Raw genomic sequence first — 27,055 nt, forward strand, 5'->3', positions numbered from 1 at the left:
AGCTGCTGCTGGCTTTATTTTTACTTTCCACACACACCATGTTCAGGTGGTGGAGATGTGGTGTGTTCGGTGAGTTCCAGCAGTGGTCCAGTTAAATGGACCGGTCCAGCAGAAACTGGAGCTGGACTCGGCTGTACATGTTTTCTTCTTTGAATTCTAACTAAAACGTCAGCAGTGTTTGGAAAAGATGCAAACGTTGATCCATGCTGTTATTCCTGACTTCTGCCCAACATTATATTTGACCACAGTTAGTTCAAAGTGCCGCAGCAACAAGTTTAAAAAACAATCATCTGTTTTTTGTGCCTTTCATTCTCTGTGAGCTAGTTTGTTCAGATTACGGTTCTCATTTTTAAAGATTTATTTCATTTCATTGACTTTTAGTCGTTTTGTCATGTTTATGTTGATTTGATGGTTCAGATCACAAGTGGACAAACCCCAGTTCCCCTAACATTCAAGGAGACCCCCGGGATGAATTGAAGCTGTTGAAGCTTACTTTTCTGTGGCTAATACAATGTGTATGGTTGGAGTCTGTTCTTCTCTGGCTCAGGTGGTCAGTCCAACAACATAAAAGTTGACAGTTTGATCAGAGCCCCTCCATACATGACAGAACCCCACATTGTCCACAATGTGCCCATCATGGTGTGAGTGTGTGTATGTTAGATAAAAGGTGCTGCATGAAGCCCTGTTCTGACTGTCGCAGTGTAAACCCTGTGTGTACTCACACTGTTCTGGACCACCTCTGGATGCGGTTCAGGTCTCAGTGTGTCCTCATCATGTTTCCACTGGCACTTCCACGGCTGTAGCTCAGGAGGAAGAGCAGTCGCCCACCAATCGGAAGGTCGGTGGTTCGACTCTGGCTTCCCCAGGATACATGTCGAAGCGTCCTTGGGCAAGACACTGAACCCCAGGTTGCTCCCCCAGTGTATCATTGGGGGTATGAATGTGTGTGAATGCTTAGAAAGCACGTAGTTATATCTTAAGACGTGCTGTGTGAGTGGGGTGAATGCGGCATGTAGTGAAGCGCTTTGAGTGGTCAGCTAGACTAGAAAAGCGCTATACAAGTACAAGTCCATTTACCATTTACTTTCATCTGTCCACCCAAAACAGATGAGATCAGTGTTTCTTCCTGTGTCCTCATACAGGGTCCCACAGTCCACCCTCCCCCTCCCACTGCTGGACCAGTACAGGGGACTGCCCCACTACCTTCTCCTGTGAGTACTTAACCCCTTGCCCTGTTTTCCTCCCTCAGTTTTTATATTTCCCTATCTAACTCTGAAATCCCTCTGTAGGGTTTTATCCCAGCCAACCCACCCCAGAACCCTTGTTATCCACCCCTTGGACCGGCTATGACCTCTCCTGCCCAGCCTCAACACTGGGGTTACCCACCACCGAACCAGTACCCTCCTGCACCAATAGCTCCAATGGTATGACCCAACAGAAAAACTTTCCCCAGACAAAGTGTTGATTGCATTCTACTGACCAAGAGACTTCTCTTTTCTATTTTCTTTTGACTTTAGATTTATTTATACAGCTCCACTTCACAGCCCAAAGCCATCTCAGGGTACCTGAAATAAAGAAACCCAACAGTTCTGTTCACGCAAGACTAGCTGACAATTTGAAGAAAAAAAAACTTTAACAGGAAGAAACCTTAAACAGAATCAGGCTCAGGGAGGATGGCCTCCAACAATCAGGCTTAGGTGAGAAGAGGGGAAAGCAGGACTTCCTGGTGTGGTCAGTAACCACAGATACCTGCTGGGAGAGCAACACAGACTGCAGGGAAGGGAGTGAGCTCAGTGCATTAAGCCTAATCCTAAAGGTGGAGAGGACATCTGCATCCTGATTCCCTGACAGCTGGTTCCACAAGAGAACTTATAGAACCTCCTAAAATAAGACAATAAAGACTTTAAGAGACTGAAACAAAGAAAGCAAAACCTGCTGAAGTGCTGACTGACCCAATCAATAAACACAAAAGGAGCAAATCCGCTTGTGCAAAAAAAAAATAAAACATCGTAGCACAGAAACAGCACTGGTGAAAGTTACCAATGATCTCCTCTTAGCCTCTGATAGCGGACTTGTTTCTGTGCTTGTCCTGTTGGATCTCAGTGCTGCATTTGATAGGATCGATCACAGCATTCTGTTACAGAGACTTGAACATGTTATTGGGATTAAAGGAACTGTATTAGGCTGGTTTAAGTCATATTTATCTGATAGATTCCAGTTTGTTCTTGTAAATGAAGAATCTTCCTCACACAGTCATGGAGTCATGGAGTTCCTCAGGGTTCTGTGCTTGGACCAGTTATTTTTACTTTGTACATGCTTCCATTAGGTAATATTATTAAACAGCATGGCATAAATTTCCATTGTTATGCTGATGATACTCAGCTGTACTTATCTATGAGACCAGATGAAACCAATAGGTTGGTCAGACTACAAGCATGTCTTAAAGACATAAAGACCCGGATGACTCAGAACTGTCTGCTTCTAAATTCAGACAAAACTGAAATGGTTCTCTTTGGAGAGTGTTTGTATTTGTTGTTGTGTATCATCCACCTGGCCCTTATTCTGAGTTTCTGTCTGAATTCTCAGAGTTTTTATCACAGTTAGTGCTGAGTACAGATAAAGTCATTGTAGTGGGTGACTTTAATATTCATGTAGATGTTGAAAATGACAGCCTAAATATTAACTTTAATTCTATATTAGACTCTATTGGATTTTCTCAAAGTGTTCACAGACCTACTCACTGCCTTAATCATACCCTTGACCTTGTGCTGACTTATGGCATTGAGAGTGAACAGTTAACAGTGTTCCCTCATAACCCTGTCTTGTCTGACCATTTTTTAATAACTTTTGAATTTACATTATTTGACGATACGGCTTCTGAGAAGAATTTTACATATAGAAGGTGTCTGTCAGAGAATGCTGTAACCAGATTTAAAGAGTTGATTTCATCATCCTTTTCTTCACTGCCATGTGCAGATATGACAGAGGACGGCTACCTAAATTTTACTCCAGTAGAACTTGACTCTCTTGTTGACAGCACTATAGCTTCAATGCGTACAACACTGGACAATGTTGCCCCTCTGAAAAGGAAGGTAATCAGTCAGAAGAGGTTGGCTCCTTGGTATAATTCACAGCTGCGTTAAAGCAGACTGCAAGAAAGCTGGAGAGACAGTGGTGTTCCTCTAATTTAGAAGAGTCTCAATTAGTCTGGAAAGATAGTTTAATAATGTATAAGAAAGCCCTTTGTAAAGCTAGAACTGCTTATTATTCATCATTGATAGAAGAGAATAAGAATAATCCCAGGTTTATTTTCAGCACTGTTGCCAGGCTGACAAAGAGTCCGAGCTCTGTTGAGCCATGTATTCCTTTAACTCTCAGCAGTGATGATTTCATGAGATTCTTCATCAATATAATTGTTTCTATCAGAGAGAAGATTGATGGAATCCTTCCCACTATTATTCACTGATGTATCATCAAGTAGAGCAGCTTTAGAAGTATCTTTAGAACCTGATTTGTATTTAGACGGCTTCTGCCCAGTTGATCTTTCTGAGCTATCCATCCATCCATCATCTGCCGCTTATCCGGGGGTCGGGTCGCGGGGGCAGCAGCTTGAGCAGAGAAACCCAGATGTCCCTGTCCCCGGCCACTTCCTCCAGCTCTTCCGGGGGGACCCCGAGGCGTTCCCAGGCCAGCCGAGAGACATAGTCTCTCCAACGTGTCCTGGGTCTCCCCCGGGGTCTCCTCCCAGTGGGACGTGCCCGGAACACCTCCCCAGGGAGGCGTCCAGGGGGCATCCTAACCAGATGCCCGAGCCACCTCATCTGACTCCTCTCAATGCGGAGGAGCAGCGGTTCTACTCCGAGCCCCTCCCGGATGACTGAGCTTCTCACCCTGTCTCTAAGGGAGGCCCAGACACCCTGCGGAGGAAACCCATTTCGGCCGCTTGTATTCGTGATCTTGTTCTTTCGGTCACTACCCACAACTCGTGACCAAAGGTGAGGATGGGAACGTAGATTGACCAGTAAATAGAGAGCTTCGCCTTGTGGCTCAGCTCCTTCTTCACAACGACGGGTCGGTGCAGAGCCCGCAATACTGCAGACGCCGCACCGATCCGCCCGTCAATCTCACGCTCCATTCGTCCCTCACTGTGAACAAGACCCCGAGATACTTGAACTCCTCCACTTGGGGAAGGATCTCATTCCCGACCCGGAGAGAGCATTCCACCCTTTTCCGGCTGAGAACCATAGTCTCGGATTTCGAGGCGCTGATTCTCATCCCAGCCGCTTCACACTCGGCTGCGAATCGCTCCAGTGAGAGCTGAAGGTCACGGCCTGACGACGCTAACATAACCACATCATCTGCAAAAAGCAGAGACCCGATTCTGAGGTCGCCAAATCGGACACCCTCAACGCCCTGGCTCCGCCTAGAAATTCTGTCCATAAAAGTTAGGAACAGAATCGGTGACAAAGGGCAGCCCTGACGGAGTCCAACTCTCACCGGAAACGTATCGGACTTACTGCCGGCAATGCGGACCAAACTCTGACACCGGTCATACAGAGACCGAACGGCCCCTATCAAGGGTACTCCATATTCCCGGAGCACCCCCCACAGGACTCCACGAGGGACACAGTCGAACGCTTTCTCCAAGTCCACAAAACACATGTAGACTGGTTGGGCGAACTCCCATGCACCCTCCAGGATCCTGCCGAGGGTATAGAGCTGGTCCACTTTTCCATGGCCAGGACGAAAGCCACACTGCACCTCCTGAATCCGAGGCTCGATTATCCGACGGATCCTCCTCTCCAGTACCCCCAATAGACCTTACCAGGGAGGCTGAGGAGTGTGATACCCCTATAGTTGGAACACACCCTCCGGTCCCCCTTTTTAAAGAGGGGGACCACCACCCCGATCTGCCAGTCCAGAGGCACTGTCCCTGATGTCCACGCGATGCTGCAGAGGCGTGTCAGCCAAGACAGCCCTACAACATCCAGAGCCTTGAGAAACTCAGGACGGACCTCATCCACCCCCGGGACCTTGCCACCGAGGAGCTTTTTGACCACCTCGGCAACCTCAGCCCCAGAAATGGGAGGCCCCGTCTCCGAGCTCTCCGACTCTGCCTCTTCCGAACACGTGTTGGTAGGATTGAGGAGTTCCTCGAAGTACTCCCCCCACCGACTCACAACATCCCTAGTTGAGGTCAGCAAAGCCCCGTCCCCACTGTACACAGCGTTGACTGTGAGCCGCTTCCCCCCCTTGAGACGCCAGATGGTGGACCAGAATCTCTTCGAGGCCGTCCGGAAATCGTTCTCCATTTTGCCTCAGCAACCGCCGAAGCCGCAGCCCGTCTGGCCTGCCGGTACCTATCAGCTGCTTCCAGGGTCCCACTGGCCAAAGAGGCCCGATAGGACTCCTTCTTCAGCTTGACGGCTTCCCTCACCACTGGTGTCCACCAGCGGGTTCGAGGGTTGCCGCCACGACAGGCACCGACCACCTTACGGCCACAGCTCCGGTCAGCCACCTCGGCAATGGAGTCACGGAACATGGCCCATTTGGGCTCAATGTCCCCCACCTCCCCCGGGATATGGTTGAAGCTCTGCCGGAGGTGGGAGTTAAAGCTCCTTCTGACGGGGGATTCTGACAAACGCTCCCAGCAGACCCTCACAATACGTTTGGGCCTGCCAGGTCCGATCGGCATCCTCCCCCACCAGCGGAGCCAACTCACCACCAGGTGGTGATCAGTTGACAGCTCCGCCCCTCTCTTCACCCGAGTGTCCAGGACATACGGCCGCAAGTCCGATGATACAACCACAAAGTCGATCATCGAACTGCGGCCAAGTGTGTCCTGGGGCCAAGTGCACATATGGACACCCTTATGCCTGAACATGGTGTTCGTTATGGACAGTCCATGACTGGCACAGAAGTCCAACAACATAACACCACTCTGATTCAGATCGGGGGGGCCGTTCCTCCCAATCACACCCCTCCAGGTCTCACTGTCATTGCCCATGTGAGCATTGAAGTCCCCCAGCAGAACGAGGGAGTCTCCGGTAGGAGCATTCTCCAGTGCCTCCCCCAGAAACTCCAAAAAGGGTGGGTACTCTGAACTGCTGTTTGGCGCATAGGCACAAACAACAGTCAGGACCCGTCCCCCCACCCGAAGGCGGAGGGAGGCTACCCTCTCGTTCACTGGGGTAAACCCCAATGTACTGGCACACAGCCGGGGGGCAATAAGTATGCCCACACCTGCTCTGCGCCTCTTACCACGGGCAACTCCAGAGTGGAAGAGAGTCCAACCCCTCTTAAGAAGGGGGACCCACGTCATGATTTCGGGCTATGCCCGACTGAGCCCCACCAGGCGCTCGCTGCAGGGCCCCACCCCCGGGCCTGGCTCCGGGGGGAGGCCCCGGTGTCCCACATCCGGGCAAGGGATGACGAGGTCCAAATTTATTTTTCATCATCAGGAGTCTTTTGAGCTGTTCTTTATCTGGTTCCTCATCTAGGATCTGTTTGCCTTGGGTGACCCTACCAGGGGCTTGAAGCCCCGGGCAACATAGCTCCCAGACTCATTGGGGCACGCAAACTCCCCCACCACGATAAGATGACAGCTCAGGGGGGAGATCTTTCTGAGCTAACAACAGCAATAGTTTCTTCTAAACCATCAACTTGTATGTTAGACCCAATCCCAACCAGACTGTTCAAGGAAGTTTTCCCCTTAATCAATACTTCCATATTGGATTTGATCAATCTGTCTTTGTTGACAGGATATGTACCTCAGACTTTTAAGGTTGCTGTAATTAAACCTTTACTTAAAAAACCTACTCTTGATTCAGAAGTGTTGGCTAATTATCGACCTATATCCAGTCTCCCTTTTTTGTCTAAAGTTCTTGAAAAAATAGTTGCAGCTCAACTTTATGATCATTTACATTTAGAAATAATCTGTTTGAAGAGTTTCAGGATTCAGAGTGCATCATAGTACAGAAACAGCACTGGTGAAAGTTACCAATGATCTCCTCTTAGCCTCTGATAGCGGACTTGTTTCTGTGCTTGTCCTGTTGGATCTCAGTGCTTCATTTGATACGATCGATCACAGCATTCTGTTACAGAGACTTGAACATGTTATTGGGATTAAAGGAACTGCATTAGGCTGGTTTAAGTCATATTTATCTGATAGATTCCATTTTTTTCTTGTAAATGAAGAATCTTCCTCACACGTTGGAGTAAGTCATGGAGTTCCTCATTCTGTGCTTGGACCGATTCTTTTTACTTTATACATGCTTCCATTAGGTAACATTATCAGACAGCATGGCATAAATTTCCATTGTTATGCTGATGATACTCAGCTGTACTTATCTATGAAACCAGATGAAACCTACAGGTTGGTCAGACTACAAGCCTGTCTTAAAGACATAAAGACCTGGATGACTCAGAACTTTCTGCTTTTAAATTCAGTCAAAACTGAAGTTGTTCTCTTTGGACCTGAGCGCTTCAGGGAGAAATTGTCTAGTTATATAGTTACTCTAGATGGTATTTCCTTGGCTTCTAGTTCTACAGTGAGGAACCTTGGAGTTATTTTTGACCAGAATTTATCATTTGAGGCACATATAAAACTGGTTTCTAGGACTGCCTTCTTTCACCTTCGTAATATTGCTAAAATCAGGAACATCCTGTCTCAGGGTGTTGCAGAGAAACTAGTTCATGCATTTGTTACTTCAGGATTGGACTACTGTAATTCCTTATTATTGGGCTGTCCCACATATTCTCTGAAAAGCCTCCAGCTGATCCAAAATGCTGCAGCCAGAGTTCTGATGAGAACTAACAGGAGAGATCATGTTTCTCCAGTTTTAGCTTCTCTTCATTGGCTCCCTGTTAAATTCAGAATAGAATTTAAGATTCTTCTCCTCACATATAAAGCTCTTAATGACCGAGCTCCATCACATCTTAAAGATCTCATTGTAAGATATTTTCCTAACAGAGCACTTTGCTCCCAAACTGCAGGTTTACTTGTTGTTCCCAGAGTTTCTAAAAGTAGAATGGGAGGTAGAGCCTTCAGTTATCAGGCCCCTCTCTTGTGGAATAAGCTGCCAGTAAATGTCCAGGAAGCAGACACCCTTTCCACTTTTAAGATTAGGCTTAAAACTTTCCTTTCTGGTAAAGCTTATAGTTAGGGATGGCTCAGGTGAGCCTGAAACATCCCATAGTTAAGCTGCTATAGGCTTAGACTGCTGGGGGACCTCATCTGTCACACCTTTCCTCACTTTGCTCTCTTTTTCCCCCTGATTAATTTCACAATTGATATTATGTACATGTGACATTATTGTGATTATTAACCTATGTTTCCCTGTTCCAGCAGGTATCCTTTGAATGGTGTTATGGTGTTTTTCCCCCCTCTTTTCCCTCTTTTCTGTCTTCTCAAACCCCAGCTGGTCGAGGCGGATGGCCACCCTTCCTGGTTCTGGTTCTGCCAGAGGTTTCTTCCTGGTTCTGGTTCTGCCAGAGGTTTCTTCCTGAGTCTGGTTCTGCCAGAGGTTTCTTCCTGGTTCTGCCAGAGGTTTCTTTCTGGTTCTGGTTCTGCCAGAGGTTTCTTCCTGGTTCTGGTTCTGCCAGAGGTTTCTTCCTGGTTCTGGTTCTGCCAGAGGTTTCTTCCTGTTAAAGGGAGTCGTTCCTTTCCACAGTCCCTCAGGCTCAGGACGGGAGATTGGACTGAAGACAAGTTTCGGTGCAATCTGTTGGTTTCCTTAGCTAGGATATTATTTTTTGTATTGGCTCTATATGAATGAATTGGATTATTTTTAAATTAATTAATTGGATTTCATTAGATTATGATTACAATGAATTAAACTCTAATTGGCTTGAATTGGACTATATTATTTAAGTGCCTTGAGATGGCATTTGTTGTGATTTGGCGCTATATCAATAAAACTGAATTGAATTGAACTGAACCCTGAGGTGTGTGTGTGTGTGTGTGTGTGTGTGTGTGTGTGTGTGTGTGTGTGTGTGTGTGTGTGTGTGTGTGTGTGTGTGTGTGTGTGTGTGTGTGTGTGTGTGTGTGTGTGTGTGTGTGTGTGTGTGTGTGTGTGTGTGTGTAGGGCTGTGCTCCAGTTATGTACAGTGGTCCTCCACCTGCAGTAGCTCAGGAGTATGTTAAGTTGGAGACCAAGATGGAGGAAGTGAACTCTTCACCTGCTGATCCCCTTCTGACTGCTGCACCACAGGTACACACACACACACACACACACACACACACACGTTGGTCATACATTGTTCTCTCCTTAACAACCCAAATCATGAGAGAGGAATTGATGCCTTTTTTCGCTGATCTTTTAAAACATTTTAGAAATAGATCATAAGATCCATGCTACAACCTTCCAACTTCTGTAGCTGCACCTCATTAAGCTGCTACACTTCAAGTCTCTACTCCCATTTATAGTCCCATTCATTTTTTTATAGAAATAGAGACTCTTTGGAATCATGTCTGTAGCTGCTGGTGTGTGGGAGTGCTTGGAGAACACGTACAGTGCTGTTAGTCTGTACTCGTCTTTTTTAAAACATGAAGGAATGTGCTTATGAAACAATGGTCCAATAAACACTGCTTTTTAAAGAGGAAATAAATGACATATTTTTTGTTTCTGTGACACACAGGCCAAGGCTGCACCAGGTCCCGGGGCTCCTGCAGACCCCTCCTCCACCAATGTTCTCAGCTCCTCTGACGGAGCTGCTTACCAGTTCCAGATTGATAGCTGCAAAACCTCCTCCAGCTTCCTGTAGCAGGCTGACTCATCCCCTCCACATGTTCACGCCACAGTGTGTCTGACCATTCTATGTTCTTCTTCAGTAGATTTTAACTCACGGATAGAAACAGGTGTGGGTGGGGGCAGCAAACATCACGTGAACACATTCTGCTCTTTGCTTCCTCACCTCAATGAGCATTCATCTGTTTTATGGTATTCGGTTTAATTCACTTTGTTCATGTAGCACCAAATGTTCATGTCACAACCAAAGTCAACTCAGGGTACTTTACTTAGAAGGGCAACAAGTTCAGTTTCACACTGTCAGGTTCAACCACATTAATTCTAGATGTAATCATATAATACCAGTTCATAAACAGCTGCCCTCTATACCATTCCGAAAGAATCTTCACTACCACTCATCCTGAACATGCACAGGCCAGTGGGGAGGAACAACTGCCTTTTAACAGAAAGAGACCCCCAGCATAACCAGAACCTGGAAAGGTGGCCATCTACCTCAGCTGAGGTTCAGTTATTATTCTGCCTCTTCAGCCTACCTAAGGTGCAGGTTTGTTTTGTGACCATGAACACAACTCACCACTGTTGGTGCCTTCTGATCTGAAGTGAACGAGGCCTCATGTCTCCTCCATTCTTCCATACGCTGTAGTAACCCTCACCCTGTTGTCTGTTTCCTGCCGTAATGTTCCTCACATGTAACAGTGTTTGATGTAGAACTGGTGTGCATATTATAATAAGATGTTTTTTTATTGTTTCTGTAACCAATCATCATGCGTGTGGTAGTTGATGGAGTTGGAGCTGAGGGCTCCACAGCCATCTTTCAGCTGTAAGCCAGTGACTCTTCACTCTGCACACTGAACAGAGCTGAGATTTGCTACTCAAAGTGAATATTAAAGAGACTGTTGCCATGTACAGACTGATTCCTTTATGGGGTTTTTTATGGTATAATATCAATGCTTTGGTTAGTTACAGAAATGTAGATAGCAAACACAGCTTTGGTTCTACATTTCATTCACTTCGATTTATATGCAACTAAATCCCATTTTCTTTGGGCATTATGAGCCTAAAACCCAAGGCTCACCTGCGCTGGTTCAGAGAAAGAAGCCTCCCCTGCAGCCACCTCAGGGCCCAGCAGGATCGGAGCAGAGAGTGAAGGATGCTGAAGTGTCTGCCTGTGTGTAAAAACATGCTGGAACTATAATAAGCATTTCATGACAGTGTCATGGCTCCCTAGCAGGATCAGCACACAGCACCTGTTCACATGGAGAGTGAGGACATCCAGCTGAGGTGGATACAGGATCCACAACAGATCAGACTCACATTTAACAGCTAAAAAACACTCACATTTCAGATACAGCTGTGGGTATTAATCAGAATAAAAAATATATTTTAAACATGCATGAAAATCTTCAGTTTATCCATAACTTCACGCAGACAGTTGTGTGCATGTTTCGCAGCATTTTCACTGAAACATTTTGAGGTTAGCACATCTGTAATATGCTTTCAAGACTAAACTAAACTTCCCTTTTTGAAAGAGCTCACATTTAAGTCAACCAACTAGTTATGCAATAGTTCTTTTTAAAAAAAGGCTTTAAAGGCTTTAAAAATCACTGGCTGAAAAAGGGCTAAATCTAATAAAGAAACCTGCTGAACTGCAGCACGTTAATAACTCAGCTGTTGTGTGAAGAACAGCCTCCTGCCGCCTCCTCAGGAGCTTTTCTAAGGCTTAAACTGCTGGATTACTTTCATCTCTACTCAGATAAACTCTTTCACTCTCAGAATTGTGTCACCAGGAGAACAGAGAAGTTTCATGAGCTGACATCTTCATTTTTATACAACAAAGAAGACACTGAGCTCTGTGAGCATCGTGGAAAATGGATCAGGTTTTATTGTCATATAAAACAGCAGTTTAGGCTGCACACGTTCTCTGAGAATAAAGTTACCATCTTTGGCTTATAACTGCATTCATCTACTTAGAAACAAAGCAGCTTTTAAAGATAAATGGTGCTGAAGACCGATAATATCCAGCGTACGGATCGCACAGCAGCTGCACAGAAACAGCATAATGCTACGAGTAGAGCCAGAACACTTTTCATCTTCCTGCTCTTCCACACTAAGGCACAGTCTGAAAGCGTTCAACATGTTCAGGTGAACTATGATGGGTGCAAATGGTGCTGAGCTCAGCGTTTGAACTGCTTCTCCTGGGCAGCACCTCAGCTACAAACAAAGAATGCCTAATGTCCTTAGCATTGGGTCTGATCACATGACCACAGCCCAGAGCTGGGCCTGCTCAGGTGGTTTCTCCATTTAAATGTTTTAATACCGCTGAATTCTTTCATTTGATTTGTATGTTAATGCTGAGGCAACAAAACAGGTGATTTAGTCCGTTTTTCAAAAAAAAGTTTCATTTATATCCATCTGAGGCTTAAAAATATATCATGTCAATAAAAATCACGAGTAATGAAAATATCAGATGCGTAGAACCTCATTAAGGGACATCTTCTACGGATGAGGCTGAAACATTTGACATCTGCTGGCTCCTTCACTCCTCCGTCCGAGTCCATCTCTCCATTTCTCTGAGCCGTCTTTCAAGGATCTTCACCTGCTCCTCCAATCGAGCCGTTTTGTCCGCCACAATAGAACCACTCGAGGTTCCAACTCCCAGAATGACGCAGACGCACACCAGGACAGCTAATCGGATGGCCATGGTCTCTGTGCCCACCCGGTAGTCACTCAGGATGAGTCCAAAACAGGCAAAAGCCACTCCAAGTTTCAACAACCACAGAGCCCGCCTCAGGGTGGATGCAACCAGTCGGAGCGCAAAGGAGATCAGCCAGTAGCAAATGAGAGACACAAGGACCCACTGACCCACAAAGATCAGCCCGTCGGGTGTCACTTTTCTCACAGGGAAGCCAACTGTGAAAAACAAGAGCAGAGACACTAAATACAGTACAGAAACAAGTTCTGAGTGGAATTCTCTGAGGGTCCAACAAAAGCAACAACCAGTGGATTTATGCTAATAAGTTCTGATGTCAGATGATACAACCCGTTTGTCCTGATACAGTCATTTCATGTAAGCATGTGGCGTTTGTTGGCAGGTGTTTAAAATCATTTTCATCTCGACTCAACCATCGCATGAGGCCACAGAAAACATGACAGTTATGATGGTCTATATTCAAACTCCAGGAGGAGAGGGTGGCTGAAACTCTGCCTGAATGAAAGAATAAATCCACAGTTGTGGACTTCTTGGCAGGTCCTGGATATCGGTCTCAGGATGTCACACATGTGCTGTTTGATGGCGAGAAAGTTTTCCAAAAAGACACTGACCATTCATTAGTGCTGTAGCAACACCCTATCAGGCATATGAGCTTCGAGGTTCTGTTTCCCCCTGCAGGGTTTTATTCCAGCTGCTAACAAGAAAAATGATTAGGCTGCATGTTCTGAATTCATGTTGGAAAATAAACCCGATGTAAGGCAAGTTTATTTGTAGAGCACAATTCATCCACAGGGCAATTCAAAGTGCTTTACAGCCACATAAAATCAGAAGGAAAATAAAATCATTCCATAAAACCTTAAAAATAATCATTAATTAATTCAATTAAAACCGAAGAGTGCAGATAAATACTTTCAGTTGTCATATGCACAGCTAAATAAACTGTTTTCAGCCTGGATTTAAACTTTGTCAGAGCTGAGGCTGTCTCACATCTTCTGGAAGACTCTTCCAGATTTTAGGAGCATAAGACTGAAACGAAGCCTCAGCTTGTTTAGTCCTGACTCTGGGCACCAGCAGGAGACCCCTCCCTGAGGTTCTCAGGGTCCCAGTTGGTTCATATGGCTCTAACATGTCAGAGATGTACAGGAGCAGAGCTGTTTTAACGTCTATTCTCTGAGCGACAGGAAGCCGGTACAGAGACCTGAGCTCTGGACTAATGTGGTCGTACTTCCTGGTTCTAGACCTGAGCTCTGGACTAATGTGGTCGTACTTCCTGGTTCTAGACCTGAGCTCTGGACTAATATGGTCGTACTTCCTGGTTCTAGACCTGAGCTCTGGACTAATATGGTCGTATTTCCCGGTTCTAGACCTGAGCTCTGGATTAATATGGTCGTATTTCCTGGTTCTAGACCTGAGCTCTGGACTAATATGGTGGTATTTCCCGGTTCTAGACCTGAGCTCTGGATTAATATGGTCGTATTTCCTGGTTCTAGACCTGAGCTCTGGACTAATATGGTCGTACTTCCTGGTTCTAGACCTGAGCTCTGCACTAATATGGTCGTACTTCCTGGTTCTAGACCTGAGCACTGGACTAATATGGTCGTACTTCCTGGTTCTAGACCTGAGCACTGGACTAATATGGTGGTATTTCCCGGTTCTAGACCTGAGCACTGGACTAATATGGTGGTATTTCCTGGTTCTAGACCTGAGCTCTGGACTAATATGGTGGTATTTCCTGGTTCTAGACCTGAGCTCTGGACTAATATGGTCGTATTTCCTGGTTCTAGACCTGAGCTCTGGACTAATATGGTCGTATTTCCTGGTTCTAGACCTGAGCTCTGGACTAATATGGTCGTATTTCCTGGTTCTAGACCTGAGCACTGGACTAATATGGTCGTACTTCCTGGTTCTAGACCTGAGCTCTGGACTAATATGGTCGTATTTCCTGGTTCTAGACCTGAGCACTGGACTAATATGGTCGTACTTCCTGGTTCTAGACCTGAGCTCTGGACTTATATGGTCGTACTTCCTGGTTCTGGACTGATATGGTCGTATTTCCTGGTTCTAGACCTGAGCTCTGGACTAATATGGTCATACTTCCTGGTTCTGGACCTGAGCTCTGGACAAATATGGTCGTACTTCCTGGTTCTAGACCTGAGCTTTGGACTGATATGGTCATATTTCCCGGTTCTAGACCTGAGCTCTGGACTAATATGGTCGTACTTCCTGGTTCTAGACCTGAGCTCTGGACTAATATGGTCGTATTTCCCGGTTCTAGACCTGAGCTCTGGATTAATATGGTCGTATTTCCTGGTTCTAGACCTGAGCACTGGACTAATATGGTCGTATTTCCAGGTTCTAGACCTGAGCACTGGACTAATATGGTGGTATTTCCTGGTTCTAGACCTGAGCTCTGGACTAATATGGTGGTATTTCCTGGTTCTAGACCTGAGCTCTGGACTAATATGGTCGTATTTCCTGGTTCTAGACCTGAGCTCTGGACTAATATGGTCGTATTTCCTGGTTCTAGACCTGAGCACTGGACTAATATGGTCGTACTTCCTGGTTCTAGACCTGAGCTCTGGACTAATATGGTCGTATTTCCTGGTTCTAGACCTGAGCACTGGACTAATATGGTCGTACTTCCTGGTTCTAGACCTGAGCTCTGGACTAATATGGTCGTACTTCCTGGTTCTAGACCTGAGCTCTGGACTAATATGGTCGTATTTCCTGGTTCTAGACCTGAGCACTGGACTAATATGGTCGTACTTCCTGGTTCTAGACCTGAGCTCTGGACTAATATGGTCGTACTTCCTGGTTCTGGACTGATATGGTCGTATTTCCTGGTTCTAGACCTGAGCTCTGGACTAATATGGTCATACTTCCTGGTTCTGGACCTGAGCTCTGGACAAATATGGTCGTACTTCCTGGTTCTAGACCTGAGCTTTGGACTGATATGGTCATATTTCCCGGTTCTAGACCTGAGCTCTGGACTAATATGGTCGTACTTCCTGGTTCTGGACCTGAGCTCTGGACTAATATGGTCGTACTTCCTGGTTCTGGACTGATATGGTCGTATTTCCTGGTTCTAGACCTGAGCTCTGGACTAATATGGCCATACTTCCTGGTTCTGGACCTGAGCTCTGGACAAATATGGTCGTACTTCCTGGTTCTAGACCTGAGCTTTGGACTGATATGGTCATATTTCCCGGTTCTAGACCTGAGCTCTGGATTAATATGGTCGTATTTCCTGGTTCTAGACCTGGGCTCTGGACTAATATGGTCGTACTTCCTGGTTCTGGACCTGAGCTCTGGACTAATATGGTCGTACTTCCTGGTTCTAGACCTGAGCTCTGGACTAATATGGTCGTACTTCCTGGTTCTAGACCTGAGCTCTGGACTAATATGGTCATACTTCCTGGTTCTGGACCTGAGCTCTGGACAAATATGGTCGTACTTCCTGGTTCTAGACCTGAGCTCTGGACTAATATGGTCGTACTTCCTGGTTCTAGACCTGAGCTCTGGACTGATATGGTCATATTTCCCGGTTCTAGACCTGGGCTCTGGATTAATATGGTCGTATTTCCTGGTTCTGGACCTGAGCTCTGGACTAATATGGTCGTATTTCCTGGTTCTAGACCTGAGCTCTGGACTAATATGGTCGTACTTCCTGGTTCTAGACCTGAGCTCTGGACTGATATGGCCGTACTTCCTGGTTCTAGTCAGGACTCGAGCAGCAGCGTTTGTGACGCTGTTTTGCTAACTTTATTCCTGGTGAACTTACATATCCTCCATTGATACCAACAGTTGGACGTTTCTTCGGCTCAGCACCAAGTCCATCACAGAGTCTTGGAAAAGACACTATCATTCAGCTTTAAAGTTGTAAGCAGCTTGTGATGTGTGTAATGCCTTTCCTACATTATGTGTGGCACAAACCATACATGACTGACAGTATTTTTGCGCGGCCTGCAGCCACAGAGTCCAGTTTTGCTGAGAAATGAGCCACTGGCCTTTGCCTGCCCCCATGTTCCTGCATAAGAACAGATGTCATACAACCATGCTTCTCATCAACTGCCTGTATGAAAGGTTCATGAGGATCTGGAATGCCAAGTGTTGGTGCTGTTTGAAGAGCCAGCTTAAGCTGACTAAAGGCTGATTCAGCCTCAGGAGTCCATGGAACACGATCAGCTGACTGGAGGCCTTTACCATGGATAAGAGTACCTAAGGCAGCTTCGAGAAAAGAGTAGTTAGGAATAAAGTTCCTGCAGTAAGATGTTATACCTAAGAATGACATAAGCTGTTTTTTAGTAACCGGTTTAGGAATGATCTGAACTGCAGCAACACGTTTAGGAGAAAGTGAGCGCCCATCCTTAGAAATCACATGACCCAAAAAGGTGACTTCGTCCTGTACAAACTGTAAATTAGAAAGGCTGGCTTTATGGCCATAAGAAGGAAGATGTTTCAACAGATTCACTGTGTCTTTTTCACACTGTTGTTTAGATGGACTACATAAAAGGATGTAATCCACATACTGCAAAAGAGCAGAGCCTGTGGTTGATTGAAGTTAATCCAGACTAGCTTTGAGGGCAGCATTGTAAATAGTGGGACTTTCACAGTACCCCTGGCATAACCGGGTAAAAGTCCAAGATCTCCCTTCAAACTAAAAAGCAAACCAAAATGGGCTATCAGGGTGCACTGGCACAGAGAAAAATGCGTTAGACAAGTGAACTACTGAGAAAAACTGTGCATCTGATGGAATTTGAGACAAAATAGTGTGTGGGTTGGGCACAGTAGGAGTGAAGGAGGAGTGAAGGGTCTCTGATGCTGCTTTTTCACCCTTTCCTTTGGAAGTAAACGTGGACTTCTTACCACTGGATTCCATTGGGAGCGTTTCATGAAGTCCCATTTCAGTTTCTAAGGCAAAAATCATTTCTTGTAGCACACAGATTTCTGGTTGATATACCCGACAGCTTTCACAGGACATGTTGAAGGACTGTAGTCGCTGGCTCATCAGATCATTTGTAAAAAGAATAAAAATGATTTAAAAAGTCTTGGTTCACTTAAAATAAAATCATAAAATGATATTCAAGACTTGTGGAAAGAAGTAAAATGATTTAAAAGCTAATAAAGCAGCAGGAGGAGGCAGAGACACGTCTGCACTCTTCAGCAGAGCTCCTCAGTCCAGCTGACACTCAGCTAAGATCGAGTCAGTCGTCTCCGATGTCTCCCACTTCCTTCAGACTTGAACGCAGCAGCCCTCTTTATGTTGGTGTTGACATGCTCAATGTGCAAAGACAGAAGAACACCTGCACAAAATGCTGCCTGCCGGCTTTATCACTCTCCTTTGAAGCTGGGACTGATGAGGCTTATTGCACATCAGAGGTGGGTCAAAGTTAACCTCTGAGATGGTGAGGAAGGGGGTAACAGGCTGTGTGTGTGGGAGCCAGCATCACAGAATGCAGCGCTGGCTTGATGTGTGGAAGCACACACTGACCCCCGCGAGGCTTCTCTGATTGGTCTGAATTAATTACCAAAGAACAGCAGCAGGCTGATCAGGATGTCTTTTTTTCCAACTGATAAGTGACCACATGACACCTACCCTGCCTGCTCTACGAATTAACCCATTTTAATTGTTCAAAGCATCATAAAAACTACTGGTGGTTCTGAAATCTCCCCTTCTGGCGAATAAGCCTTTAACACTGCAGAAAAAACCCAACAGACACTGACATCTGGTGAGAACAGACCTTCAGTCCCTGCTGGACTCTGCAGTGCTCAGGTGGTCCAATGGATCCAGCTCAGGTCACGGAGGCGTGTAAATGAGCTGCTCTTCTACTCAGAACAAATCACATTCCCACAGCTGTTGAGCACATGTTCCTACGATGCACAGATGTGAGCATGCAGCGTGCTCACTAACTAGCTATTTTTATTCATTTTTATCTTGAAAATGAGCACAAAGCCTGTTTCCACGACATGGGGAAAAGAACATTCAGAGAATGGGTTAGTGATGAAGCTACCTTACCTTGGACTCCAGCAGCATGAAGGAAGTGTGACAAATACTGCAGCAGAATGTTAAGACCGCCAGCCAAACCCTCTGCAGCTACGTCCAGCACCTGAGAGAAAGCCTGCAGGGAGGAGACCAGCTTAAAGTGAGGAAGAAGCCTGCTTCAGTGAGTTCAGAGCAGAAACGTGGACCACATGAGCTCCGTTTCTCTGGCAGGAGGAGTTCCAGGGCAGCAGGCTGACCCTGCTGGCTGCAGGCGCATGGGTCTGATTATTGGTTTCCACTGTTCCTGTGGATGGTTCTATGAAGGAGGCAGCTGGTGTGGTGCATGCTGACAGGCCAGAAGATAACTTCACTCATCATAGCATGAGGGAAGAAATGTGGTTTCACTCAGAAACGATCATAAAGGAATAAAGTCCAAAATAAAACATTTTAAACAATCAAATGATTATGTGACAAATAAAAAGTAAATTACAGGTTCTCATTACGGGAATGTGAAGTCACAGCCAACTCAAAATTCCACTCCTGGAACTTTAGGCGCCCATGGATTTGACAGCATCTCAATCAGTGAGCGCTTAAGATTTGCAGGTACTGTGATATCATGCTGCCTGTTCAATCCAACTGCCCCACATTAACCTCCACCCAACTTCAGCTACACCACCTGCTGCCCTTACTGTGCCTCAGAAGAGAATAATTCAAACTCTGGTCCTCTTGCTTTTCAGCTAATAAAGCTCTATCTGAATGCTAATAGGTGTTGTTTTCTTCACGGTCAGAGGTGGAAAATCCAACTTCCCATCCGTCACTGAATGCATCAGCAGCTCTACTCTTACTAAAATAAACTTAAAATAAATTCTCAGTAAAAGCACCTATATAAGAACGGTTCCTGATGTAGAGCCCAGAGAAGAGGAGCGACTGGGAGTTCAAAGGTCATACAGCTGACATGTGACAGAGGAATACGACATGAGCTTTGACTGGAGAATAAACCTGTGTGCTGATGTTCTGCCGTGTGTGAACAGAACGGGACGATTCCACAGGATGGGGGGGGGGGGCGACCGTCTGAGGTCACACTGTGTCTGCTCCTCACCCCTCCTCACCCCTCCTCACCCGTTAACATGAACTGTGTGTCTGCTCCTCACCCGTTAACATGAACTGTGTCTCCTCCTCACCCCTCCTCACCCGTTAACATGAACTGTGTGTCTGCTCCTCACCCATCCTCACCCGTTAACATGAACTGTGCGTCTGCTCCTCACCCGTTAACATGAACTGTGTCTCCTCCTCACCCCTCCTCACCCCTCCTCACCCGTTAACATGAACTGTGTGTCTGCTCCTCACCCGTTAACATGAACTGTGTCTCCTCCTCACCCCTCCTCACCCCTCCTCACCCGTTAACATGAACTGTGTGTCTGCTCCTCACCCGTTAACATGAACTGTGTCTCCTCCTCACCCCTCCTCACCCGTTAACATGAACTGTGTCTCCTCCTCACCCCTCCTCACCCGTCCTCACCCGTTAACATGAACTGTGTCTCCTCCTCACCCCTCCTCACCCGTTAACATGAACTGTGTCTGCTCCTCACCCATCCTCACCCGTCCTCACCCGTTAACATGAACTGTGTCTCCTCCTCACCCCTCCTCACCCGTTAACATGAACTGTGTCTGCTCCTCACCCCTCCTCACCCGTTAACATGAACTGTGTCTCCTCCTCACCCCTCCTCACCCGTTAACATGAACTGTGTCTCCTCCTCACCCCTCCTCACCCGTTAACATGAACTGTGTCTCCTCCTCACCCCTCCTCACCCGTTAACATGAGCTGTGTCTCCTCCTCACCCCTCCTCACCCGTTAACATGAACTGTGTCTCCTCCTCACCCCTCCTCACCCGTTAACATGAACTGTGTCTCCTCCTCACCCCTCCTCACCCGTTAACATGAACTGTGTCTCCTCCTCACCCGTTAACATGAACTGTGTCTCCTCCTCACCCCTCCTCACCCGTTAACATGAACTGTGTCTCCTCCTCACCCCTCCTCACCCGTTAACATGAACTGTGTCTCCTCCTCACCCCTCCTCACCCGTTAACATGAACTGTGTCTCCTCCTCACCCCTCCTCACCCGTTAACATGAACTGTGTCTCCTCCTCACCCCTCCTCACCCGTTAACATGAACTGTGTCTGCTCCTCACCCCTCCTCACCCGTTAACATGAACTGTGTCTCCTCCTCACCCCTCCTCACCCGTTAACATGAACTGTGTCTGCTCCTCACCCCTCCTCACCCGTTAACATGAACTGTGTCTCCTCCTCACCCCTCCTCACCCGTTAACATGAACTGTGTCTCCTCCTCACCCCTCCTCACCCGTTAACATGAACTGTGTCTCCTCCTCACCCCTCCTCACCCGTTAACATGAACTGTGTCTCCTCCTCACCCCTCCTCACCCGTTAACATGAACTGTGCGTCTGCTCCTCACCCATCCTCACCCGTTAACATGAACTGTGCGTCTGCTCCTCACCCCTCCTCACCCGTTAACATGAACTGTGTCTCCTCCTCACCCCTCCTCACCCCTCCTCACCCGTTAACATGAACTGTGTCTCCTCCTCACCCCTCCTCACCCGTTAACATGAACTGTGTGTCTGCTCCTCACCCCTCCTCACCCGTTAACATGAACTGTGTCTGCTCCTCACCCCTCCTCACCCGTTAACATGAACTGTGCGTCTGCTCCTCACCCCTCCTCACCCGTTAACATGAACTGTGTCTGCTCCTCACCCATCCTCACCCGTTAACATGAACTGTGCGTCTGCTCCTCACCCCTCCTCACCCGTTAACATGAACTGTGTGTCTGCTCCTCACCCCTCCTCACCCGTTAACATGAGCTGTGTCTCCTCCTCACCCCTCCTCACCCGTTAACATGAACTGTGTCTCCTCCTCACCCCTCCTCACCCGTTAACATGAACTGTGTGTCTGCTCCTCACCCCTCCTCACCCGTTAACATGAACTGTGTGTCTGCTCCTCACCCATCCTCACCCGTTAACATGAACTGTGCGTCTGCTCCTCACCCGTTAACATGAACTGTTTCTCCTCCTCACCCCTCCTCACCCCTCCTCACCCGTTAACATGAACTGTGTGTCTGCTCCTCACCCGTTAACATGAACTGTGTCTCCTCCTCACCCCTCCTCACCCCTCCTCACCCGTTAACATGAACTGTGTGTCTGCTCCTCACCCGTTAACATGAACTGTGTCTCCTCCTCACCCCTCCTCACCCGTTAACATGAACTGTGTCTCCTCCTCACCCCTCCTCACCCGTCCTCACCCGTTAACATGAACTGTGTCTCCTCCTCACCCCTCCTCACCCGTTAACATGAACTGTGTCTGCTCCTCACCCATCCTCACCCGTCCTCACCCGTTAACATGAACTGTGTCTCCTCCTCACCCCTCCTCACCCGTTAACATGAACTGTGTCTCCTCCTCACCCCTCCTCACCCGTTAACATGAACTGTGTCTGCTCCTCACCCCTCCTCACCCGTTAACATGAACTGTGTCTCCTCCTCACCCCTCCTCACCCGTTAACATGAACTGTGTCTCCTCCTCACCCCTCCTCACCCGTTAACATGAACTGTGTCTCCTCCTCACCCCTCCTCACCCGTTAACATGAGCTGTGTCTCCTCCTCACCCCTCCTCACCCGTTAACATGAACTGTGTCTCCTCCTCACCCCTCCTCACCCGTTAACATGAACTGTGTCTCCTCCTCACCCCTCCTCACCCGTTAACATGAACTGTGTCTCCTCCTCACCCGTTAACATGAACTGTGTCTCCTCCTCACCCCTCCTCACCCGTTAACATGAACTGTGTCTCCTCCTCACCCCTCCTCACCCGTTAACATGAACTGTGTCTCCTCCTCACCCCTCCTCACCCGTTAACATGAACTGTGTCTCCTCCTCACCCCTCCTCACCCGTTAACATGAACTGTGTCTCCTCCTCACCCCTCCTCACCCGTTAACATGAACTGTGTCTGCTCCTCACCCCTCCTCACCCGTTAACATGAACTGTGTCTCCTCCTCACCCCTCCTCACCCGTTAACATGAACTGTGTCTGCTCCTCACCCCTCCTCACCCGTTAACATGAACTGTGTCTCCTCCTCACCCCTCCTCACCCGTTAACATGAACTGTGTCTCCTCCTCACCCCTCCTCACCCGTTAACATGAACTGTGTCTCCTCCTCACCCCTCCTCACCCGTTAACATGAACTGTGTCTCCTCCTCACCCCTCCTCACCCGTTAACATGAACTGTGCGTCTGCTCCTCACCCATCCTCACCCGTTAACATGAACTGTGCGTCTGCTCCTCACCCCTCCTCACCCGTTAACATGAACTGTGTCTCCTCCTCACCCCTCCTCACCCCTCCTCACCCGTTAACATGAACTGTGTCTCCTCCTCACCCCTCCTCACCCGTTAACATGAACTGTGTGTCTGCTCCTCACCCCTCCTCACCCGTTAACATGAACTGTGTCTGCTCCTCACCCCTCCTCACCCGTTAACATGAACTGTGCGTCTGCTCCTCACCCCTCCTCACCCGTTAACATGAACTGTGTGTCTGCTCCTCACCCCTCCTCACCCGTTAACATGAACTGTGTGTCTGCTCCTCACCCCTCCTCACCCGTTAACATGAGCTGTGTCTCCTCCTCACCCCTCCTCACCCGTTAACATGAACTGTGTCTCCTCCTCACCCCTCCTCACCCGTTAACATGAACTGTGTGTCTGCTCCTCACCCCTCCTCACCCGTTAACATGAACTGTGTCTCCTCCTCACCCCTCCTCACCCGTTAACATGAACTGTGCGTCTGCTCCTCACCCCTCCTCACCCGTTAACATGAACTGTGTCTGCTCCTCACCCCTCCTCACCCGTTAACATGAGCTGTGTCTCCTCCTCACCCCTCCTCACCCGTTAACATGAACTGTGTCTCCTCCTCACCCCTCCTCACCCGTTAACATGAACTGTGTGTCTGCTCCTCACCCCTCCTCACCCGTTAACATGAGCTGTGTCTCCTCCTCACCCCTCCTCACCCGTTAACATGAACTGTGTCTCCTCCTCACCCCTCCTCACCCGTTAACATGAACTGTGTCTCCTCCTCACCCCTCCTCACCCGTTAACATGAACTGTGTCTCCTCCTCACCCCTCCTCACCCGTTAACATGAACTGTGTCTCCTCCTCACCCCTCCTCACCCGTCCTCACCTGTTAACATGAACTGTGTGTCTCCTCCTCACCCCTCCTCACCCCTCCTCACCCGTTAACATGAACTGTGTCTCCTCCTCACCCCTCCTCACCCGTTAACATGAACTGTGTCTCTTCCTCACCCCTCCTCACCCGTTAACATGAACTGTGTCTCCTCCTCACCCCTCCTCACCCGTTAACATGAACTGTGTCTCCTCCTCACCCCTCCTCACCCCTCCTCACCCGTTAACATGAACTGTGTCTCCTCCTCACCCCTCCTCACCCGTTAACATGAACTGTGTCTCCTCCTCACCCCTCCTCACCCGTTAACATGAGCTGTGTCTCCTCCTCACCCCTCCTCACCCGTTAACATGAACTGTGTCTCCTCCTCACCCCTCCTCACCCGTTAACATGAACTGTGTCTCCTCCTCACCCCTCCTCACCCGTTAACATGAACTGTGTCTCCTCCTCACCCGTTAACATGAACTGTGTCTCCTCCTCACCCCTCCTCACCCCTCCTCACCCGTTAACATGAGCTGTGTCTCCTCCTCACCCCTCCTCACCCGTCCTCACCCGTTAACATGAACTGATCAGAACAGCATTTAAAGTCATTGAAAGGCAGTTGAAAATCATGTGCTCAGACTGATTATTGATTATTGATCCAACACACTGCAGAACACAGATATGACATCAACTGCAGTTTATGACCTGCATTTGGAACCAGTCACGTTCCAAGTGAAAGGTTAGTTTCAACTAATCAGTTGTTGGATCAGGTGAGACCGGAAGGTTCCCATCATTCCTTGAGGCCCAGCAGAGCACATGCAGCTGACAAACGTCATGAGATTATCAGTGTGGTAAGGATAATAAATAATAAGTTCTAAAGAATGGAGTCTGCGCAGTGACTCCCGTCACTCAGATGCTCCATGGCAGCACGCACACACAGGCCTGTTCACACTACTTTAATATCCACTGTGTTTGTTCAGGTTCACGGAGCTGTTCCAGAGAACTTACATGTAGCATTCACGTGCTGCTTCATTGAGAGCTAACTCCATAACTTCATATCTCACCTTCTGCACCGACAGCACCATCTGCTCCTCTGCCAGCCTACCCAAGAGGGTTCTGCCCTCTCCGGCCAGGTCAGTCAGAGCGTCCCGGAGCTCTTGGAACAAACCGGAGCGACTCTCCAACTCCCCCGAAACAGAAAACACCAACAAGCTGAACACATGAAGGCCGCTAAAAACCTTTAGTTTCGTGTGACTAAACATTCTGAGAACACTTCAGCCACGGAAACTCCCCCAGAATCAACTCAAAGCAGCTGCAGTTAGGCAGCCAGCACAAAGTTTTCCAACAGGATGTGGAAAAGCACGGTATGAATGAACAGAGATGTGCGCCACCTTCTGGTCTGACTGAGTAAGTGTGCATGACAACTTCCCGCCTCTCTGCACGATTCACGTTCCTGACGTACAGGCCGCGTGAGTCTTCTGAGGGACGGACTGGCCAAAGAGCAGCTATGAGAATGGTGTTGTGCTGAGGGTGTTCGGATTAATTATTATATTGATGAGAAAACCGTTTCAAGAATTTTCTTTTCAGCTGGAAACAGCACATTACGTTTTCCAACTGATACACGATGATGTTTTTCAGTGTTTTGTTACTAAACTTTAACTGTTAGTTCAACATTGTCTCTGGAATCCAAAAAAAAAAAGAAAATGATTTAAAAGATAGCACATGTTTTTTTATAGCTCTTGTTATAAACCAGCACAGATGAAAGCAGGATTAACTGGTTCCAGAGATATGCTGGAGTTTTAGTCAGAGTTTCAGCCTTAACTTCAATACAACACGGACACTATCAACTCTTATCAAAGTTCAATCTATTAATGGATTAATGATCCAACATGATGTGGAACCTGAAACAAAACTCAATGAAGAGATGGACACCATCGATGACAGACACAGTATGAGATTCCATTAATGCCACAATTATACTCAAAGTTTATGGTTCCATCGGTACCAACATTATTCTGAAAGTATGGGGTTCCATCGGTACCAACATTATTCTGAAAGTATGGGGTTCCATCGGTACCAACATTATTCTGAAAGTATGGGGTTCCATCGGTACCAACATTATGCTAAAAGTATGGGGTTCCATCGGTACCAACATTATTCTGAAAGTATGGGGTTCCATCGGTACCAACATTATTCTGAAAGTATGGGGTTCCATCGGTACCAACATTATTCTGAAAGTATGGGGTTCCATCGGTACCAACATTATGCTAAAAGTATGGGGTTCCATCGGTACCAACATTATGCTAAAAGTATGGGGTTCCATCGGTACCAACATTATTCTGAAAGTATGGGGTTCCATCGGTACCAACATTATTCTGAAAGTATGGGGTTCCATCGGTACCAACATTATGCTAAAAGTATGGGGTTCCATCGGTACCAACATTATTCTGAAAGTATGGGGTTCCATCGGTACCAACATTATGCTCAAAGTATGGGGTTCCATCGGTACCAACATTATTCTGAAAGTATGGGGTTCCATCGGTACCAACATTATTCTGAAAGTATGGGGTTCCATCGGTACCAACATTATGCTAAAAGTATGGGGTTCCATCGGTACCAACATTATTCTGAAAGTATGGGGTTCCATCGGTACCAACATTATGCTCAAAGTATGGGGTTCCACCAGTGCCAACACTATTCTGAAAGTATGGGGTTCCATCGGTACCAACATTATGCTAAAAGTATGGGGTTCCATCGGTACCAACATTATTCTGAAAGTATGGGGTTCCATCGGTACCAACATTATTCTGAAAGTATGGGGTTCCATCGGTACCAACATTATGCTCAAAGTATGGGGTTCCACCAGTGCCAACACTATTCTTAAAGTATGGGGTTCCATCGGTACCAGCATTATGCTCAAAGTATGGGGTTCCATCGCTACCAACATTATGCTCAAAGTATGGGGTTCCATCAGTGCAAACATTATTCTGAAAGTATGGGGTTCCATCGGTACCAACATTATTCTGAAAGTATGGGGTTCCATCGGTACCAACATTATTCTGAAAGTATGGGGTTCCATCGGTACCAACATTATGCTAAAAGTATGGGGTTCCATCGGTACCAACATTATTCTGAAAGTATGGGGTTCCATCGGTACCAACATTATTCTGAAAGTATGGGGTTCCATCGGTACCAACATTATGCTCAAAGTATGGGGTTCCACCAGTGCCAACACTATTCTTAAAGTATGGGGTTTCATAGGTCCCAGCATTATGCTCAAAGTATGGGGTTCCATCGCTACCAACATTATGCTCAAAGTATGGGGTTCCATCAGTGCAAACATTATTCTCAAAGTATGGGGTTCTATGAGTGCCACAATTATGCTCAAAATATGGGGTTCCG

The 27,055-nt window shown here is 47.2% G+C and overlaps 2 protein-coding genes across 2 annotated transcripts in view; one reads left to right on the forward strand and one right to left on the reverse strand.

Moving 5' to 3' along the window:
* The window catches only part of LOC140304872 (uncharacterized), a 59,948-nt gene extending 49,293 nt beyond the window's left edge, over positions 1-10,655 (forward strand). The window contains exons 11-14 of the mRNA XM_072383677.1: positions 1,143-1,211; positions 1,290-1,424; positions 9,087-9,212; positions 9,640-10,655. Coding sequence (XP_072239778.1) covers positions 1,143-1,211; positions 1,290-1,424; positions 9,087-9,212; positions 9,640-9,765 — 456 coding nt within the window. The 3' untranslated portion in view covers positions 9,766-10,655. The remainder of the gene's footprint in view (positions 1-1,142; positions 1,212-1,289; positions 1,425-9,086; positions 9,213-9,639) is intronic.
* Positions 10,656-11,600: 945 nt separating this feature from the next.
* Positions 11,601-25,040, reverse strand: tmem109 (transmembrane protein 109). Its single transcript, XM_072383901.1, has 4 exons — positions 24,718-25,040; positions 18,476-18,578; positions 12,265-12,659; positions 11,601-12,227 (listed from the first exon to the last, which is right to left on the reverse strand). The coding sequence occupies exons 1-3, from the start codon at positions 24,913-24,915 to the stop codon at positions 12,286-12,288; spliced, it is 675 nt and encodes a 224-aa protein (XP_072240002.1). The 5' UTR covers positions 24,916-25,040; the 3' UTR covers positions 11,601-12,227; positions 12,265-12,285.
* Positions 25,041-27,055: the final 2,015 nt, after the last annotated feature.

This window comes from Leuresthes tenuis, unplaced genomic scaffold, assembly GCF_036924035.1.
Source record: "Leuresthes tenuis unplaced genomic scaffold, fLeuTen1.0.hap1 SCAF_4, whole genome shotgun sequence".
Classification (NCBI taxonomy): Eukaryota; Metazoa; Chordata; class Actinopteri; order Atheriniformes; family Atherinopsidae; genus Leuresthes; species Leuresthes tenuis.